General features: G+C 44.7%; 1 protein-coding gene across 1 annotated transcript; it reads left to right on the top strand.

Annotated features, from left to right (window-relative positions):
• The first annotated feature begins 1,058 nt into the window (after positions 1-1,058).
• LOC139214008 (prohibitin-2-like) lies at positions 1,059-12,534 on the top strand. The gene is made up of 10 exons (XM_070844740.1): positions 1,059-1,136; positions 2,180-2,309; positions 2,839-2,923; positions 3,614-3,693; positions 4,189-4,373; positions 4,780-4,909; positions 5,800-5,903; positions 7,274-7,351; positions 10,106-10,182; positions 11,899-12,534. The coding sequence occupies exons 1-10, from the start codon at positions 1,116-1,118 to the stop codon at positions 11,912-11,914; spliced, it is 906 nt and encodes a 301-aa protein (XP_070700841.1). The 5' UTR covers positions 1,059-1,115; the 3' UTR covers positions 11,915-12,534.
• The last annotated feature ends 8,004 nt before the right edge of the window (positions 12,535-20,538 follow it).

The raw sequence follows: 20,538 nt of genomic DNA, 5'->3' as shown, positions 1-20,538 counted from the left end.
TTGAAGAATCAGTGCCTCGATTAATCAATGAATCAACTGTCTATGAAATGTAAAATAATTCTCATGAAAAAAAAGTGACGTCTTCAAATTTGCTCGATTTGTCCAAATATCAGTTTAAAGTTCAGATGATGTTTTTGCTTCTAATATGGCTGAAACGATTAATCGATGTCAGAGTAGATTCATTTTCTATCGATGAATAATTGATGAACTGACTGATTGTTGCAGAAACTGAAGGTGGTGAAGTATGGAAGATGTTTAATGCCAGAACTAACATCTCAATAAAAGTTAGAAGAATATTCTCATCGCATTTCAAACTTCAGTCACAAATTTAACTTTTTAATTCAAAATTATCAGATAAAAAGTTTAGATTTTTGCCAACCGCCATAAAACTCAGAGGAAAAAGAAGAAGCAGAAGAAGAGGAAGAGGAAGGAGGAAGAGTTATGAGACACCGAGACAAAACCAGGGTCTTTATCCCGACTCGCACCGTACTGACCGTACACTTTTGTTTTAAGTTTTAATGTGTGTTGTCAAATGTTCCAAGTGTGCAGCACAAAAACCAAAAGCAGTTTTCCCCAAATTTGGTGTTTGCATGCAGGAATTCAAGCGTCAGACAATCAGTGGAACAAAGGGAATACCTGTAACCTCCCAGTTTTAAGGAGGCTTGTATAAAAACAACTGTTTTGCCAATGGAGTTTGGTGCAGTGGCTTTTCTTTTCTTCTAAAAGAAATAACAAGCTGCAGATCTGCTGTTTATGCAGCACCAGGAAAAGACACCGCACCAGACTCCATCGACAAAACAGCTGTTTTTATGTACCAGGGGTGGGGAAGAAAGGTTAGTTAAAGGAAAGGAAGGGCACCGAGAGGTGGAGAAGTTGAATAAAAGGAAGGATGAAGAACATGTGAGGAAATTAGGAGGTAAAGGAAGGAAGAAGGAGTTAAAAAAGTGAAAGAAAAGGAGACAAAATGGGAAGATGAGGGAGGAAACGAGGAATCGGTGGAGGCAGTCAGGCTTCTCCTCCATTTCCCAGTTTACCCCGCGCACACGGAAGTGCGTCATCAAGCGTGACCTTGCACTCTTCTTCACTTGATTTTCCAGCACACAGAGAGGACGAGCATGGCGAATAAAGAGCCCGGCGTGAGTATTATTTCACTTTAACTCTGTTTTAAATTACTCTCCGTCACATTTCTGCCTTCAGTTCAGCTGAACCGATCTGCTGTTTCCCGCTCTTTGCACGCCGGCTCGTGACATTAGCGTTTTAATTGACACACGTGAGTCCGGCTATGTAACGTTAAGCTAACGCTAGCTTACAGCTGCAGACCAGGTTAGCTAGCTTAAGTTTTCAGAGAGCTTCAAGTCAAAGATGAAGACACATACAAGTTATTGAAGGTGGAGTTGTTGCTAAAGCTACTTATTGTTGGTTCGCTGCAACAGTCATGCTGTGATATTTAACTTAGCCTCGACGTTTGGTTCACTCCCGTTAGCGTAGCCGCCAGGTCCCGTTTAAAAATCTATGAAATTAATATTTCGTCGCTTATTGTCATATGTTAAAGAATAATAAAATAATATCTTACATTTGTAAAGGCGTTTCTAGAATCTTGTGTTTAATTCGGCATACATTTAGCACACTGTGCAGCATAGCTTTCTACAAAATCAGTTGTCAGTCATTGGGAAGTCATCGCTGCACCTGAACCTGCTAATGTTGCACAAACCACTCACATGGCGGTTGACATCTGGAATGACGATAAGCCAACAACTAGAAATGATGATATACTGTTTAAATAATTCAGCTGTTTGGGTTTTCTGTTGCAGATTATAGTCTTTTAATTAAAAGCAGATAATCAGATATCTGTAGTTATTGTTAGTTGAGCCTGTAAACATTAAATCAGTGAACTTTTGAATGGAGTTTGACCTGTCAAGTACACACATGAGCTGTTTTTGTGGGTGGACACAGGCCTTGTAAAGTTGTTTGGAAGAGTCAACCTTCAGCATTGTTACCCATCCAGTGTGAAGGTCGCTCAGTCACATCTGTGTAAGAAGTTTTAACCACTGAATCCACAGTGAAACAGGATCAGGTGGATTTTCCACCTGAAACTTCGCCCCGTGTGTGTTGGGTTAACATTTGGTGCTTCTGTGTGTGAAGCTGCTTTGGTCACGTATCCGTGTTCGTTGTGTTTCAGGGTTTTCTGCAGCAGCTGCGGCAGATAGCAGGCAGGATGTCTTCAGGACCCCGGGGTGCAGGACTCGGCCTCAAACTGCTGATCGGTGCTGGAGCTGTGGCTTACGGCATCAAGGAAGCTACATACACAGGTAGTGTGGTCTACTTTCCTCCCATGTAGACGCAGTTCACACCTGTCACTCACCTGAACAGTGAGTACAGGTTGATCTGACTGCTCCACAACCATAAAACTGAACCTCAGAGCTTCTGCTCTAGTCAGGAGTTTGGGGGAAAAAACAGAACATGTGAAGCTCAATATTTTAAAACTTGTACGATATATTTAACCCTCTGCTCTCTGAACGCTGCGTCTGCGTCCTCGCTGCTGCTTCTTCTTCTGCTGACGTCATTTCTTGGAGGACCTTCTTCTTCTTCATGTCCCTAAAATGTGTCCAACCTCAGCTAGAAGGTTCCAGAAGTCAGTGAAGCAGAATGAGTGAGAAAAGACTTCAGACTGGGAGAAACATGGAGAAAATCCAGGAATCAGACATGTTGTTCATCAGAGGAGACTAAAGAAAGACACAAGACGGAGCGTTTAGATCAGAGTTTAAGGGTTTAAGCTGACGGGGCATTTTAAAGTGTTCTTCTGTCATAAGATGGTCGTGGTGTGTTTGTGTGCTGCAGTGGAAGGAGGACAGCGAGCGATCATCTTCAACAGGATCGGAGGGATGCAGATGGACACGGTTCTGGCTGAAGGGCTCCACTTCAGGTAGGAGGCTTTAATAAGAGAACCACAGCTGGTTCAGAGAGTCCGAACCGAAAACACAGGACGTGGATCACATTAGATTTCAAACTTCTTTTATGAAGCTTTACACCATAAGAGTTTCTTTCATTTTATCTACGAGTTCCTCATGAGTCCTTTAAACAAACCAGTGGTTTTAAAGTAAAGACTTTTTAATCGGGCTTTAATTTTATTTCAGGGTCATGTTATAGTCCAACATTTTTTAATAAAATGTGGTTTTAGTTATTGAAAAATGATTCTAGTGATTAAAATAGTGATTTTAGTTTATTAAAAGATTATTTTAGTTATTAAAGATGATTTTGGTTTTGGAAAATATGGTCCTTAAGTATAATTTAGAGGCAGTCGTCTTCATTCAGGCCGTCTGATTGGTTAAAAAGGCCACGTGCTGTGTTACCATGGCAACACAGATATATACACACGCTTTGTGTGTGTGTGTATATATATATTTATGTGTGTGTGTGTTTACGTTGGAGAGTTTGAACCACAAAGACGATGAGAATGTGACTTCCTATGAAACTGAAATATTCTGGTTTGTAATGAAACAGCGTAGTTTCTGTGTTTGTGCCGTCGGAGGATTGATCGACTGGGTGAATTATTCATGTTAGAAAGCAGCAGCTGTTCTCCGCTCTGACTGTGTGGTGGTGGTGTTGTGTTCAGGATACCCTGGTTCCAGTATCCCATCATCTACGACATCAGAGCCCGACCCAGGAAGATCTCCTCCCTCACCGGAAGCAAAGGTCAGACCCACAGACAGACGCTTGGAAATGTGGCAGTCAGACGAGTTTAAAGTTTAAAAGGGACATTTGATGTAAAATGCACTTTTAAATGTTCATCAGACTCTGAGTAACAGCCGTTCTCTCTTGTTGTGCGGCTCCATCTTTCAGTAAATATGTGTAAAAACGCTCTGTTTAGTTTTGGCCCCCTTTGTGATGTCACATCTGTTCATGTGACCTCGTTTAGCATTAGCATGATGCTAAGCTAACGTGTCTCCTCTTCCGGATAAGACGGAGCTTAAAGAGACAGGAGGTCTGTTCAGACAGACGGCGAAAAGATGAGAACATTACAGCATGTAAACAGATTCTAGTGGGACGTGTTTGTGCTGCTGACCAGTGAGGAGAGTTAATCACCTCCTTAATCAGAAGTCCGACCCTGTGTGGGTGTTAATGTACCTGCAGGTTAAATATTGAGGCGTTACCTGCGGCCCTCTGACCGGTTACTTCTCCTCCCCTCAGACCTTCAGATGGTGAACATCGCACTGCGAGTGCTGTCCCGGCCGCTGGCGTCCAACCTGCCCACCCTCTACCAGCAGCTGGGACAGGACTACGACGAGCGCGTCCTGCCCTCCATCGTCAACGAGGTGCTGAAGAGCGTGGTGGCCAAGTTCAACGCCTCGCAGCTCATCACGCAGAGAGCGCAGGTACCCGACGCTCAGATGTTCGCTCCGACATTTAACGGGCTGGATAGAGTTCGCCCTCCGGCTGGACGAGACGGTGTCAGATATAGAATTTAGCTCTGGAGAGAGGTGTCGTGATTTAGTCATTTATATCAGGTGTGTGTGTGTGGATCAGTGGATATAAATGGGGTGGACAGAAAAATAGAAACAGACACCTGAAACCAGTCTGAACCGTGCTGCAGGACGTTAGTTGGTACCCAGACTAGTAGTACCCAGACTAGTAGTACCCAGACTAGTTAGCTTCAGCTAGCTGCACCCAGTAAAATCGCCACGGCGTGCAAAGTTAAACTGCAGGTTACCGTAGCAACGGTGCAGATGCCGGTTGGCTAAACCCGGACTAACCTGACCGACTCCCCCCGACGGTCTCCAGGTCTCCCTGCTGATCCGCAGAGACCTGTTCGAGCGGGCCAAAGACTTCAACATCATCCTGGACGACGTGGCCATCACGGAGCTCAGCTTCAGCCGAGAGTACACCGCCGCCGTGGAGGCCAAACAAGTCGGTGAGTAGAGACGGGAAGTTACGGGACCTCCGGATCGCTAACCGGCCGGTTAAACGTGATCAGGGTCTGTTCAGACAGACGGGAGCTACATGGTGCTTTAGCTTCATTCACCACTTTACTAAACGGGTGTTTCTGTGGGTAAAAGTCACGACCAGTCTGTGACGCCTTCGTCTTATTGGCCGCACAGGATATGATGTCATACATATGACGAGTTCGAAGCTCTTGTTCTTTTTGTTTTTAGTATGACTGCTGCAAATAACATGAAGAGTTTACAAATTAAGAAGTAAAGTAATTATTTTTCGTTAAATATTAATGATTACTGATTTATTGTTTATGCTGATTATAGTCGCACCATCACAACCTTTTAAATAACCTTAGAAGTCATTTTATCACGATAATTGTTAGTTAGATAATTTGCTCGTTCCATCCTCTTTGTTCTCGTTGTTATAAAAACTAGTGTATTTTTACATATTTTATTGAATTCTATTATTTACTTTAATGAATTCTCCTGTTCTCTGGTCTTGGTTCTTAGCTCTGACGTTACTTCTTGTTTCTGTGTGTAAATAAAGAGCTGCACAATAAGTTCAACAGTTTAAAGACTGAAGGCCAAAACACAAACTGTTCTGAGTTTTAAGTCGAGGAATGAAAATGTGTCTTTAGGTGGGATTTTAATCAGGCAATGTGGGGGCAGCCTGACAGACGGAGGGGACTCGATCCAGAGTTTAGGGGCTAAAACTGCCGCAGGTCTGAGTGACTCTGTGATGTGGGGGTGTCAACGGTCAGAGAGAGACGGCTGATGTGACTGTGTGTGTGTGTGTGTGTGTGTGTGTGTGTGTGTGTGTGTGTGTGTGTGTGTGTGTGTGTGTGTGTGTGTGTGTGTTCCCCTCCAGCCCAGCAGGAGGCGCAGAGAGCTCAGTTTTACGTAGAAAAGGCCAAACAGGACCAGAGACAGAAGATCATCCAGGCTGAAGGAGAAGCTCAGGCCGCCAAGATGGTGAGTTCACAGCTTTAGTTTTCTTTTATCTGTTTATTTGGTCTGAACGGAGCCCGTTAACAAGCATCAGTGTAGAAACAAGCTGTAATATGCAGCACAGCAGCAGGATACCAGTTTATATCCACTTTTATTCCCACAGCAGGTAACAGTAACAAGTACCTGTTGGGCTGATAACTATTATTATCAGTTTTGTTCAGAATAATCAGGTGTGTGTGTGTGTGAACTGTCCCCTGTTGGATAAGTTCTGGTTGGGAAGGTCTTAAATATTATAATAATATATATTGATTGTATGTTTGGTCTGAAATTCCCTCCACACCTGAATCTTTAATCAGACTAGAGCTCAGTCGTCTGTTATCCCGTCACGGTTCAGGTGTATTGAACCACAGAACACATGCTGCTTCTTAGTTGGTGACACTTCCAGACTGTGTCCCCTGGTGGCCACCGTAGGGTCTGTGGACGGTCAGCTGACCTGCACACTCTCTACTTTCTCTGGGTGTAGTTCCTCCATAGCTTGGATCATCAGTGATCTGCAGGAGGAAGCTGACTGGATCCGTTGTGACCGACTGACTGTTAATATCATTAAGGACAAATGTGAATATTTTCACACAATAAACACTTTTAGAAAAACCAGTTAGAGCACACATATGTTCACATTTGATTATTTTTATTGCTAAATTGACCTTAAATCGAACTAAACTGAGATATTAAAGTCTTTAAAAGCCTTAGATTTAACCTGCTGATGCATCTAGATTCCCTGTTTTCACACTTAATGTTCATTCGTTTTGCTAAATTGTCCTTAAACTTAATCAAACAGTGTTAAAAAGTCCTGAATTGAACTTGCTGATCCGTGCAGACGGCCTGCTTCAGGTGGCTGCATTCTCCAACCTGAGGACTAGATGTCACCAAATCCTACAGACTGCTCCTTTAAGAGGCCGTGCAGCACGTCGGAGGGTTGTTTAGACTTAACGAAGTCTGTGTGTTTGTGAGCGAGTCGATTACATAAAGTCCTCGTTGTTTCCCTGTTTGCTAGTCTGTAATTTAGCTGATTTACAGCAGTCTAATTAACCGCCTCCAGATCGTCTCTGCTAAATTCTTGTTCTGACGTGAACTCGGTCGACCTCGCCTCACGATCGTGGCGAGAAACACTTTGACACTTAATCCAAATATGCGGTAATTGTTCTCCCTGCCTGTCAACATGCGTGAGAATATTAAAGCTGAGCAGCGACACGCCTGCAGCTCTGATCCTCATCCTGCTTTGGGAGACCGGCTCGGCCTGCTGCCGACCAGCCTCGGGCCTCTCTGAGGTGTAACACTGTTGTCCTGTGTGTACACTAAGTGTTTAAGTGTGTGTGTGTGTGTGTGTGTGTCAGCTGGGAGAGGCCGTGACGAAGAACCCAGGCTACCTGAAGCTGAGGAGGATCCGGGCGGCACAGACCATCGCCAAGACGGTAAGAAACCTGCCCAGAGAACTCTGAACACCTCAGACTCTCCCACCTCCATCTGCTGGCGTTTCAAATAAAGTTTTACACGAGTGGACATCGGCTCACTGAGCAGAGACACAAAATGCTCAGTTATCATGAAGAAATGAAAACTTTACTGTCCTCAGGGGGAAGTTTGGTTTGCAGCAACAGCCACTAAAACACAGACGACATCTAGTCATCTTAAAACTAGACCCCCTCCCTCCCAGTTCCTCCCAGACCCCCCCACGTTACTGCAAACCTGTGATCTCCAAAGGCCGGTTTAACACACCTGGTCCACACTGCCCACCTCTACCTGTGCGTGACGGCTGCCTAGTTTAACTGCTGCCAGTCCCGTCCACAGAAACACTGCAGGGCTTTTAATTTGAAACCGCTACAGGAAGTGTTGATTTAAAAATAGATATATTTCAAAATATACATTGTTGTAGTGGAAAACGATCCTTAGTTTACATTAATAACGCTCTGCCAAAGAGATGCTGTGTTGTTGGTGTCACCAGGATTAAATCCCACATCACTGATCTGTGATTTGTTCCCACCAGATCCTGAAAAAGATCCTGATAGGTTTTATGGCTCCAAGCTACATGCTAACGCTACATCTTAAGGCTATATGCTCGTGTGTTAGCCGCTCGTTAGCCAGCGTGTAAAACGAGCCTCCTGTGTCATGTGACCCTTTTATTAGTTCAGCTTATTTTAGGGGCACAAAGCCAAACCAGATATTAACAGCTGTAGCTTTATGTTAGCAGCACATGCAGGGCAGTGGAGCTAATAACTGAACGGGCTAACGCAAAGCTAACTTATAGGCTATAATGTAATGTCTATCAGGACTAATGTAGCGTAGTGCTAATGCTAGCTAGCACACTATCACAAAGGACGGTCTGCTCCAGACAGGGAATACGTGATCATTTCTATATTCTAGGAGCAGGTCGTGAAAAATCAGGGAACTTTGTGCTTTACTTTACCTGACTGGTTTAATCTCTGAAGGCAGCTAAGTGATATTAATTAGCTCCTATAAACGTTGGATAAACCACAGCGTTACTGTTACAGTCAGGCTGCATCGAGCAGGTAACCTGTGCAGAGCAGCTGTCTCCTCACAGCTCCACCTGCTCTGCTAACTAACAGAGCGTTAGTGTGAAGCTCAGGGGAGATGTTTGATGAGCTGAGCTTCATTTGTCCAGCGGCCGGAAAGTACAGACGAGGCTTTTCCTATAAATCCCTCTCTCGTTGTTGCTGCTGCTCTCCTTCCTCTGAGGCTCAACATGGAGTCACAAACAGGGGATTTTAGTCTGAATCAAACTGGAGCTTCACTGTAACTTCCCTTTTTAAAGATTTGACCTGGAAGAGATGTTTTAATGTCAAGTACCTGAGTGCACATGTGAACGTGTCCTTTAAATACGGCTCAGGTTTCATTTACTAACTCTTTCAGGATAAATGTGGGTTCATGTTCCCGTTAGAGATGGTGACAGTGGTGCTTTTCACCGTGAATCTTTCCAGCAGGTGGCGCCAACTGAACATGAAAATAACAAAGAAGTTGGAGAAACAAACATCATAACTGTGGAATCAAAAGATGCTCTGAGTTTTTTTTATTTCTAGTTTATTTTCATTCATTCGGTCTGAAGTTAAAACATAATTTCTGCTCATCGCTGCGTTTACTCAGGAGCAGGAAGGTAAAAGCGATGCTGGAGAGACTCCTGATGTTTGTTAACTCATTATTTACTCTTTAACATCATGTGTTTGTGTGCGGCGCTGACACCAAACACATCTGTTTGGTTCAGGCACTTTTCTCTACGTTAGTAGTTTTTCAGCCAGTTAAACGAATTAAATTCTATGTGCCAACTCATTATTACTCATTATTGATCAAACGCACCGTGTCATCAAACGCAGACAAAATATTAATTGACTATAATGTTTGAGGAGACATGGAAAAGCAGCAAATTCCCCCGTTTGATATTTTTACTGCTGGATGAATCGGACGGTGGTCGTAGTTTGACGGCAGCTGATAAAAAGAAGTTTAAAAAGTTTCCTTAAAGGGTTTTTACGTGTATCACATCAATTAAAAAAAACCTGAGACCAAGTAAAAATCAAGATATTTGGTGACAGAATGATGACGACAAACACCAAAAGTCATCTAAAGTGGGTTCAGAAGCTTTTTGTTCATGGAAATTCAACTTAATTCTGCACTTGCTGTAGAGCAGGAGAGCTGAAATAGACGATATAGGACTATAGTAGGTCATTTATTACTAATATATTGGTCATTTAGGCTTTTAATGCTCACAAAGTACCTGTTAATTCAGCTCCCAATAGATAAATGTACACACAGACAGTAAAAATCAGTTTGGAGCCTTGATGGATGTAACTTTCTTAAAGTCAGACTTGGTGTTAAAGCCTCTTCATCTGTTTCACTGTGCTGATGATGAAATAACGGCGTGTTTTAGCGGCTCTGCCTCAGGGTGACCTCACAGCTGACTGTAACGATGACCGTCACGTCATCTGAGCCGGGCGCTCTGGAGGTGGCGTGCGTTTCCTGTCCGGCCGGCGAGCGGGCCTCAGCGGCTCTCAGTGAATCGGCTCAGTGTTACAGGCTCTGACAATGTCCCCATTGTGCAGCAGCTCGCTCAGGCCTGCACGCTGAGAAACTTTCCACCTGTGTTTTCTGTCCGCTCACTCTGTGTGTGTGTGTGTGTGTGTGTGTGTGTGTGTGTGTGTGTGTGTGTGTGTGACCTGCAGGTGGCGCAGTCCCAAAACAAAGTGTACCTGAGTGCCGACAGCCTGGTGCTCAACCTGCAGGACACCGAAAGCTTCAAGTGAGTTTTAGACCTCAGTGGGTTCATGAGGAGAATGATGGGGAAACCTTATTTGTGTATCTTAGTGCTGATGATGCTGAAGTTTTCACACTGATCTGTTTGTTTGTTTTGTTTTTTAAAGCCCCGTTAGTACGTAGTGTGGCCCTGTTCACACCTGCTGCATTAACATTAGTGATCCGATCACACTGGCCTCTCAGTCAGCTGATGTCCCTGAGAAAGCTGAAGGTTAAAGGTCCCATATTATACTAAGTGCACATTTTAACCCAGAAGACCCCACACAGGAGTCACAGGCCTTCTAGATATTCAGGAAATGTCCCTTTACAGCTTTTATCCTGGAGTTTAACTCCAGAAGTCCCTCAGTGACTTCCTGCTGCAGTCATGTGACCCAGTGACCATCTGAGAACACCTGAGACACAACCAGCTGGTCTGAAACAGTTGTAGTTATTAAAGGTGAGTTTCAGACAGTTTAGCAGCTCTGATCCTGTCCTGGACTAGATGAACCTGTCCTCACTGGGTTTTAGGGAAAAGCTGATATGAAACAGCTTCTAAAAATAAAGCTGTGACATATTTAACATTTCAGATGTTGGACAGTCAGAAGGATCTCAGACAGAAGTTCAGAAATGAAGTTTTATGGCCCCCATAGTTTCACTTAAAGGAGAAAACACACCGTTTAGATTTAGCTTCCTTTATGATGTCATACGGGGATCTGTTGATCATGTGACCTCCACTAACTCCAGTTCTCAGGTAGATGTAGGAGACGAGAGCGAAGCAGCAGGTTGTTGAATCGGCTGCAGCCACGACTGGAGGAGAAAAATGTCTTTGAACATTAAACCATGTAAATCTGCTCAAGTATGAACTTGGAAACTTGGAAAAGTGCCGAATGTGGGACCTATAAGGCAGTTTTATCTCACTATCAGGACTAAAAGATTATGAAGTAGTCTGTAGATTCTGTTAAATAACAAGTCCGTTTTAATCCTGGATGTCTGTTTTCCATTAATCTGACAGCTTCTGTCCATCTGCCTGCTCACCAACACTTTGCTCTGCGCTCCATACCACAAATAAGCTAACCGATCGAGGCAGCAGTAGACCAGCAACTCCTGCGTTCTGCGCTGTAGAATTTGGGTTTTTGTGAATGGAGTCTGGTGGCTTTGATGAAAGTGACCAAAGCAACCAGACTCCATTCACAAAAACACAGGGCTTTGTTACCAAACTAACCTTTTTAAAACCCCAAAGTCGCACAATTTAACGAGCTAAATGATGGAGGCAGCAGTCGACCAAAAGCTCAGATCTCCTTGAGTCGTTTCCTTTTATTGAAGCAGCGTTCAGGTGGACGTCTCCTCTTGTACCGAGTTCAGTTGGTCGGTACCAGAAATAGTTCTGAATCTTAAATATTCCTCCTTCATTTTACATGACACAGCTTCTTTTAATGTTTTTAATGTTTGTGAATCTTCAAACTTGATTTGATTACCTGATTATTTCAGGTTTATGTGAAACATATTGTCAGTCTCAGACTTGTGGGCCCCTCTGGATATAGATGATATAACGTGCTCAGTCGGATGAGAAGATTTAATAAACAGGAAACCGCCTGTAAGTCCGACAGTAGCTATATGCAGAGGATCTATCTAAATGTCCGACCTTTAATTTGAAGCGTCCTGCTGATCCTTCAGAATAATGACGTGTTATAATCTCGTCTCTCTCTCTCTGTGTTTCTTTCAGTCTGGCGCTGAAGTAAGAGGACGTCTCTCTGCCGGTTTGTCGTCATTCCCTCTGGTCCACTTCTACAGATTAGAAAACCTCATCGCTCACTCGTTTCTGCTGATTCTGCATCAGGTTATGGGTCCGGTCCAGGTTTATCTGTGAATCTGCATCGTTTTACGTGCCACAAAAACTGACTTTAATCTGTGGATTGAATCGTCCAGCAGCTGCTCCACCTCTGGTTTTACTTTGAAAGGTTCCTCTGGTGTTGGTAAAAGTCTCGATCCTCATCTGTAGATTTTGTTGTTGTGCTTTTCGTAATAATGAAAGTGTTGACATGTTTGTGTGTATGAAGGCTTCCCCTCCAGCTGCATCTGTGTTTTATATATATATGAGTTGTAAGTCCTGACAAATAACGAGCTAATTTGGTTTCTGCTGTGACTTGTTCAGTTAATCACATCCATGGAAGGACTTCCAGAGGCCTGAGAATGAAGAATTTAAAAAAAGAATTTCATGAATAAATGAAATAAAACAGACTTTTACCAACACCAGTGTCAGTCCTCCAAAATCAGCATTGACTTTACTGGTCCAGCAGACTGTTCATGGTGTAAGAGAGAAAAATAGTGTTAAAAACATGAGAATAAAAGTGTAATATTCCCAGAACTCTTCTCATTGGTTCGTCAACATGATGTCTGACTTCTTAATCCCCCCCCCCCCCCCCCGACTGTTTTCTCTACATGCGATTGTTTTGTTTTTTTCTGGTTAAAAGAAACTTGATGAATTAATAGGAACTTTTTGCTTTAATTGTGTTGTTTAATTAGACCAACTGTTCTTTCCAGAAACATTTTACAGTAGAAACCAAACTCGAATCAATCAAATCTAACAGGCTACATGTCAGAAATGTCTCTGTGATTTGGGTGAACTGACCCTTTATGTGATGAACGACTGGTCTGAAGGAGAGATTTCACCCAGAAGCCTGTCGCCATGCAGGCGGAGCAGCAGGACTTGTTTTTTTTTTTTTTTCCCTCTGGGCGACCAAAGCTTCCCCACAGGCTCCTCCCCCCGCCGCCCCCCCCTGTAAATACACCTTTGGGTGCGTTTGAGGCCTTTTTGACCGCTGCGTCACTTCTTCTTCTGTGGTGGTCTGTGTGTTGCGGCTGGACAGAAGGGACAGCAGCTCTGACATTAGTCGCTGACTGCTGATCCTTAAGCTCCACATCCATGAGCACCGTTTAGACATGTAGGGCGCTAACGTAGCTGCTAGCAGATAGAAAGACGTTTTAAAGCTCTCATATTATGCAAACTGCACTTTTTAATATCTTCTCAACATAAACGTGTCCTGATTAAAGGCCGTTCTTCTGTTTCTGCTGCTCCGTCTGTCAGTAAACATGTGAAGACGCTCTGTTTGGATTTTGCTCCCTTTGTGATGTCATAAGGGGATCTGTTGATCATGTGACCTCCTCTGAAGACCTCCTGAATCCGTCTCGCCGTCGTGTTTTTCCTCACCGACTCCAGCTCCCTGTAATGTGAAGATGTCGAAGAGCAAAGCTCACTAGTTCTTCTACCTCAGAGCGCCGAGCCTGAAACAGCTGCAGCAGCCACATGTGGAGGAGAGAAGTGATGTTTTTATTATGTTAAACCTCTAAATACAGAGATGAACCTGAAGATGAGCAGAATACAGGATCTGTAAAGTGTTTATGAATGTTTAGGTTTAGTCAGTGTTAATAAGATTACAGCTGTACTATCCTAGCACTCACTAGAATATTTATTAGCAGGATTTAGAGTCAGAAAATACATGAATAAGCATTAATGCTGCATTCTAGTCTGGTATAAACCATTTACTATGTTTGTGTAGTCATTTTTAATGCTAACAGCTGCTTAGCTTAGCTTAGCGTAACAATGGTTAGCCAGGCTCCGTCCAAAGGGAGCTAAACTGGTCTGCCAGCTCCTCTGAAGCTGATTAACTAGAAACCTGTCAAACAACGAGGTCGTTGTGGACGGGTTCACTTTTCTGTGGCGTGTCATGTTTGACCAGTCGGACTGGTATTTAAATGTTTTTGTCGTCCGTGGTGTCAAAAACATGAGGGAGCAGAGCCATGCTAGCACTTTCCCCCTGATTCCAGTCTTTATGCTAAGCTAAGCTAACCACTTGCTGTTCTTACTGTACAGGCATGAGAGCGACATCTTTGATCAAACTATTCCTTCAACCTGCTTTACCCCCAGATCTGCTCAGTGGGAGCAGAGGCTGGCTGCCTGCTCTCGGCCTGCAGGTGAAAGCAGGATAATTCCCCACTTTCATCACTTCCAGCGTTCAGGCGTCGTGTCAGCAGGTCGGCAGCAGCTTTTGTGTTTTGTAACACTGCTGTAAGCGTTTGAGTGAGTAAAGCCTCCGCTCAGCCTCAAACTAAATACAAACACTGTTGAGTCATGGTCGTTTAATACCAGCGGGTATTTATGTCGAGAGCGACCACACACACACACACACACACTGTTATCTTTGTCTTGGTAGCAGCCGAGTGGAAACAAGCTGGTGTGTTTGTGACTCTCTGGATCTGCTCTCAGTACATTTACAATAAATAATAATAGACACCTATAGTTTTTCTTTAAGTCACTTTACACCTGAAGCCGTCTTTATGTCGTGGTTAAAGGGCCAGTCCGTCATGTTGACCAGAAAAAACAGTTATGTCTCCTATACGTGTTGGTCCCAACAGTCTGATTTAGTTATTTTTAAATGTGTCTTCAGGGTCCATCTTTCCCTAGTTTGGCTCTGCGGTGCTTTGAGCTAAATGCTAACATGCGGATGTTTTCGCAGGTATGAAGTTCACGTCATAGTTTTAGTTTTATTACTTGAGAGCTGCTAAACGTTCCACTTTGTCCACCGGCTGCTGTTTTAGCTCCTGTTTCATACGTTCATCCACAGCAGCAGCTTTAATGGTAACGTGTCCCTGTAAACCATGACGGTGAGTTCATGGGCCTGCAGGACAACACCACCTCATGTTTGCTTTTTCTTTCAGTCACACGTCGGTGTGTCTCAGCGTTGGACACCGATATGTTTGGTCCTTGTTGACCCGGTGGAGGCACCAGACGTGCTGCCGGTCCTACATTTACAGGTGACGTCACACATTTTAACTTACTGATCGTTGGAAAGTGTTGACGTGTGACTGTGCTGCAGACAGACGATTAAATTAAATGAACATTTTGATTGTAGGTGAGAGATTAACATCTAACAAGATGATGAAGATGATTTTAAATCATGTTGAACTCCAGCAGCTCAGACTGACTGGTGCTGCAGAGGATTTATCAGTCTGACTGAAATCATGTCTTTACGTGGAGGTTCACAGACATGACGGAGAACGTCTGAAGCAAAGCTCTGATATTAGTTCTGATAACCTATAAACTCCACTGTGGGAGCCCCAGACGACCATAACGTACATCCAGATCAGGATCCTGGTTTCTCAAAACCAGGGTTAACCACAGGTGAGCAGGAACCTGGATCCTTTATTTTGGGGTCAACATGTTTTAGTTTGTTTGATCAGGAAGAGATTAAAAACTCTTCTGAGGGAGTCTGAAATATCCTGAACAAGATCAAACCCTGGGACACTAACGCCCGGGGGAAAGGTTTAATATGTGATCTTCCAGTCTGCAGACCTGCTGAGCGCCAGCCGCCATTTTAAACCCCAAACAAGAGTTTCCTGCTAAAAACACGACAAACGTCATCACCTGTTCATCGGCTCCTCTTCAGCCGTCTAGTCCTAATGTTCTCTAATGCTGAACATTTGAGGCCTTTGGCTGCTTTCGTCGGTCACGTGACCCTCATCACATTTGTCCCTGGAGCCCCCCCCACCCCCCCACCCCCTCCACAGGGTTACAATAATAAAAAAAGAGACGGTAAGATGGCTGCCGAGTTATTTATAGCCGAGCTGAGAGCAGCAGAGAGGCTGCAGCTCCGACCGAACTGCTGCACTGCAACCTGAAATCTGCAGAGGGGGGGGGCAGGGGGGAGAAAGAGGGGAGGGATTTTGGGGGGGGGGGGTAGTTGGAGTCCATTGTGTTGGCGACACAAAGCGAGCTGCCGTCCCTCCATGTTGCGAGAGGCTGTTGTTGTTCTTCTTCTACATAAGAAAGAGGAAGGAGGAGGTGGGGGAGGGCGGGCGCAGATTTAAATCTCAGAGGGGAGGATTTTTTGTTTTGTTTTTTTTATTCAGGGAGGGGGGGCAGAGGAGAGGACAGCAGGGGGGAGTTATGGTACAGGCGGGTGAATATTCATGGAAGGTTTAAAAAAGAAAAAGGGGAGAAAACGAGGGCTGGGAGGTGGAGGGAGCGCGCCATTGGCTGCCTCTCCACGCCCCCTCACACCTCACAGCGAGCCGGCCAATCGGGAGCCGCTGCATCGTTTGAAAGATGCCAGAGAGAAAAAGAGGAAGAGGAGGAGGAGGAAGAGGAGGGGAGTTTTGGAGGAGGATAAAAAAAAAGAAAGGATTTGGAGATGATGAATGTGCTGCTGGTGTCGATGTGCAGCGCCTGCAGTTTGTAAAAACAGAACCAGGTTTTCTAAATTCACGTCTCCCGGGCAGGAAACCTGCTGGTCCTCGGCGCCGTGGGGGTTTCTGGCTCTGGGGTCCAACATATGGTCCTCTCCTCTCTCCTGACATCAATGGTCCTCATTAATCAGGCTTTTTGTCTGACACCACGGTGGAGGACGAGCTGCCTAACGACACCAGGAAGCATCCTTTTCTCCTCCCTGCTGCTCCAAATGCTGCTTCTCCGCACTCATTTAGCAGCCGAGCGCGTCTCCCCGGGGCTCACAGGTGGAGCTGGGAGACATTTATCCTCCCTGTGAGCTGTGAACACACCGTGGACCCCCTCCTCCACCTCCTCCACCTCCTCCAGGACATTTTCTCATGAATAACTTCATCTATTAAAGATGATCAGTGAAATATGACTCTTCATCTAGTGGCAGCTGGAGGGAACTGCAACACTAACACCCCCCCCCCCCTTTTTCTCTCTTTTAATCTTGTGTTTTTATTCCCTCCATCTGTGAACGACACAGTGACACAAACTAAGTAGAACTTTTATGCCTTTTATGCCCAAATGCTCTGAGAACATTTATATAAATAAATGTTTCTATGCGCGCTCATTCCTGATGACAGCAGACATGTTAGCAGGAGGAGAGAGTTTGGCTGTCAGGGTGGAGGAGCTGCAGCAGGACGGAGACCTGAGGCTGGAGATCTATCAGCGCTGTGTCCTTCGCTGTCCTTCCTGTCCGGTCCTGTGAGGCGTCTCTGCTGCAGCAGCAGCAGCAGCTGATTACGCAGCAGCAGAGAAACGCTGCCTGCTTGTGACCTCTTTTCTTTTTTCTTTCTTTCTTTCTGTTTTTTTTTTTTTGCTCCAGATCATCAGCGCCTTTTAATCTTCGCTGGTTCCTGCTTCATCTGCAGTGCATGATTGCAAATTCGCTATTAAGAGAGAGGAGATGGAAGGAGGGGGGAGGGTGGGGGGGAGGAGGGGTGAGGATGGGGGGGAGGAGGGGGGAGGCTGCAGCTTTAGTGAGGAAGATCACACACACATGCTAACACATGCTCAGGGCTCCACCCTCCCTCCGCCTCCACCCGCCCGTCCTGTTTCCATGGTGCTAAAACAAGGACGGATTACCGTTCATCTGCTCCATCGCCATGGAAACACTGACCTCACACTGTGGTGACCGGCAATATGGGCCGGTCGCCATGGCGATCTGCTACCGGTGCCGTGCCGTGCCAGGCGGCCGCAGGGAGGGAGGGTGCAAGGGCTGCTGGGTAGTGACGGAGCGGCCCTGCAGGCCTCCGCAGTGTCATCAGCAGGCAGCGATCTGATGTGACCAGCAGGGGGCGCTTAAGACGAAATAAATGGATCGCAGCCAACCAAACGGCTGTCGTCCAGTCAGCGCTTAGCAACCGTAACCAGGCGCCCGCAGGTCTGACAAGATTGGGTTTAGAGTTTGGATATTTTCAGTTGTGTTCTTTTTTTTTTAGGTTTTTCTCATTAAAAAAACTAATTTGTCAGCATGACCTTCTTTCTCCGCTCAAACACTCATTCAGGCAGAAGAAGGCAGAAGAAGTCCTCGTCAGCAGCTAGTTATTGTGTTTTACCGTAATGAGACCTAGCAGCGCTAACCAAACGTTAACAAACCAGTTGTCCGCCGGTGTTGGTGTTTCAGACGTTCGCTCATCACCACGGCAACAACAGACATCGTTCCCCGAAACGATTCACACAAACCGGAGCCTCTGATGGTGCTTTAAAGAAATCTTTGTTTTAGTGACGGAGGCCAAAGCAAAGAGGAACATCTTTGGATTAATTAATACATTTTATTTAAACAGTGATTTTCTTGAAACTCAGACACTTTAAAAAAGGTTCAAACTCATTAAATAAACCAGACGACACATTCAAGTGCCGTAAAAGTACACGTGGACAAGACCTTAGCTTTTCCTAAACACAAGAACAAAGAAGAAGAAGCTCCGTTAGCTAACAGCTGCTAAGAGGCTTTTCCTTAGCGCACTGTATTCTGTGGGGTCATGAGGTCATGTTAGAATAAAAAGGGCCGCTGGTCCTGGATGCTATCAGAGTTTAGGCTAACGTTAGCGGCTCTGTCCCGATCTTTAATACTGTTGTGTGTTGTGAAAAAGGAGCAACGTAATGAATAACTAAAGATCTTCTTTTAAAAAGTGTGAAAGTCCTTTAAGGAAACAGTATCATGTATAAAATCTGTAGCACCATAAGTGGAATATATATAGTGAAATAAAATGGCAACGATCAGCCTGTCCGTCTATTATAGTGACTTCTTTAGCTCCGTGTTTGGTCTCCTCCTCCTCTTGAGAAAAACATTTGGCTCTTCAGCTGCTTCAACTTCACTTCACCCTGTTGTTGTTGTTGTCTCTGTAATTACATTTTTTTTGTGTACATAGGTTTTTACCACTGTATATATTATATTCTATTATATTCTGCTATTTAATTTTTCTAATTCTTAACTGTGTGCTTTTATTCTTTTTGTCTGTCCCTTTGAGCTGCTGTAACAGCAAAGTTTCCCCACTGAGGGATCAATAAACAAATATCTATCTAAACACTCCACCATTTTCACCAGCTGCTTCAAAGGCAAATATTTGTTATTTTTTGAATAATAATGATATATTGTGTATTAAAGTAGCTTAAAAGTATCCATATGCATGTGGAGAAGGCCTTAGCTTCTCCGTAAACCAAAAACAAGAGCTAGCAACTGTTAGCATAAGCAGGCGGCTGCATGTTAAGAGGCTTTACGGTAGTTAGCTGCAGTCTTTGGAGATAAAGTTTGGTCCTGGATGCTATCAGAGTTCAGGCTAACCTTAGCAGCGTTAGCCTGATTTAGGTTGTTAGATTTCAGGAAGGTCAGACTCCAGCTAGCATTACCGGACTTTAGCCAAACACGTTAGCTAGTCTTCGTCATGGAGGAAATGGATGAAGCCTCTGAGGTGTTCTGACTCGCTAACATGGTGCAGTTTTCATGGCAGAGATTCAGTTTTTGTTTTTGCTGCAGGGCGACGCCACGTGAGAAACGTCCCAGTGAACTGCAGGGACAGGTTGTGTTGTGACGACGATGATGATGGTGATGATGGTGGTGGTGTTTGCTGAGCGTGAAGGAGAGTCAGTTTCCCAGAGGCCTCTGCTGGCTCTGCTTTTACCCAGAAACCTCGGTCAGCCCCCCTCCCTCTACACTGTGTGCAGTGTTAGTACTTCACTGCAGCACTGTTACTACAGCACATCCTTCTACTTCTCCACAAGTATCTACTGTTTTACTTTAAGAATTTTGTACATAAAACATATAAAAATGTACAAATACAGCCGACACGACGGTCTGTTGATGAACTATCCTGATAATCCTTGGAGGCATTGTTCCCGTGAAATCGTTTCCTGGTTGTGTCTCAGATGTGAAGATTTGCTGTTTTTCCGCTGAATGATTTGAATCATCTGAATGTGTTTTTAATTGGACACAACAAGCACCGTGACACCATTTCTCACTAGTTTCACCGTTTTTACAAAGCAGACTGTCCTTTTATGTCTCTGTGCAGCATTCTTGTGTCTTCACAGTGGTTTTGTGTCTCTTTGTGGTCATTTGATTGACTTTCAAGCAAGAAATGTCAACCATTTTAATCTGTTCAAGTTGCTTTTCATGCAAAAATGATGAAGATGTCGTGGTTTTGAGTGGCAGTAGACTGAACAGTGTTATTATACTCTTCGTCAATGCGGGACTTTTATTATTTCTGCTTATTTTCACAGTTTGTTGTCTCTTTACTGTCTGAATTAACACAGTGATTTCTTTTTAGTTTAAGAGCCCAAACGGACCTGCTGTTGATCGACCGTTAATCGTTCCTGGGCTGTGGGGGGGTCAGAGGTTACAGCACCCTGACAATACCCTTAAACCCCCCTGAGCCTCCTGCTGAGACCTGGTCTTCATCAGGATCAGGATCTGTTGGTCTGTCAGTCTGAGTGCGAAGGTGGCGGCGTCCTGCTGAATCTGATCCAGCTAATTAACCTGCTTCTCTTTCCTGCTCCCTGTTGCTGCCAAGGTCCCGCGGGGACGACCGGGAGGCGGCGTCCCACTTCAGAGCGGCCTGTCTGGTCCCTCTTTTGTTCCGCAGCTCCTGAGTTATGTGT

This window comes from Pempheris klunzingeri, chromosome 15, assembly GCF_042242105.1.
Source record: "Pempheris klunzingeri isolate RE-2024b chromosome 15, fPemKlu1.hap1, whole genome shotgun sequence".
In the NCBI taxonomy this organism is placed as follows: domain Eukaryota; kingdom Metazoa; phylum Chordata; class Actinopteri; order Acropomatiformes; family Pempheridae; genus Pempheris; species Pempheris klunzingeri.
This window is presented reverse-complemented; position numbering and strand designations above follow the sequence as displayed.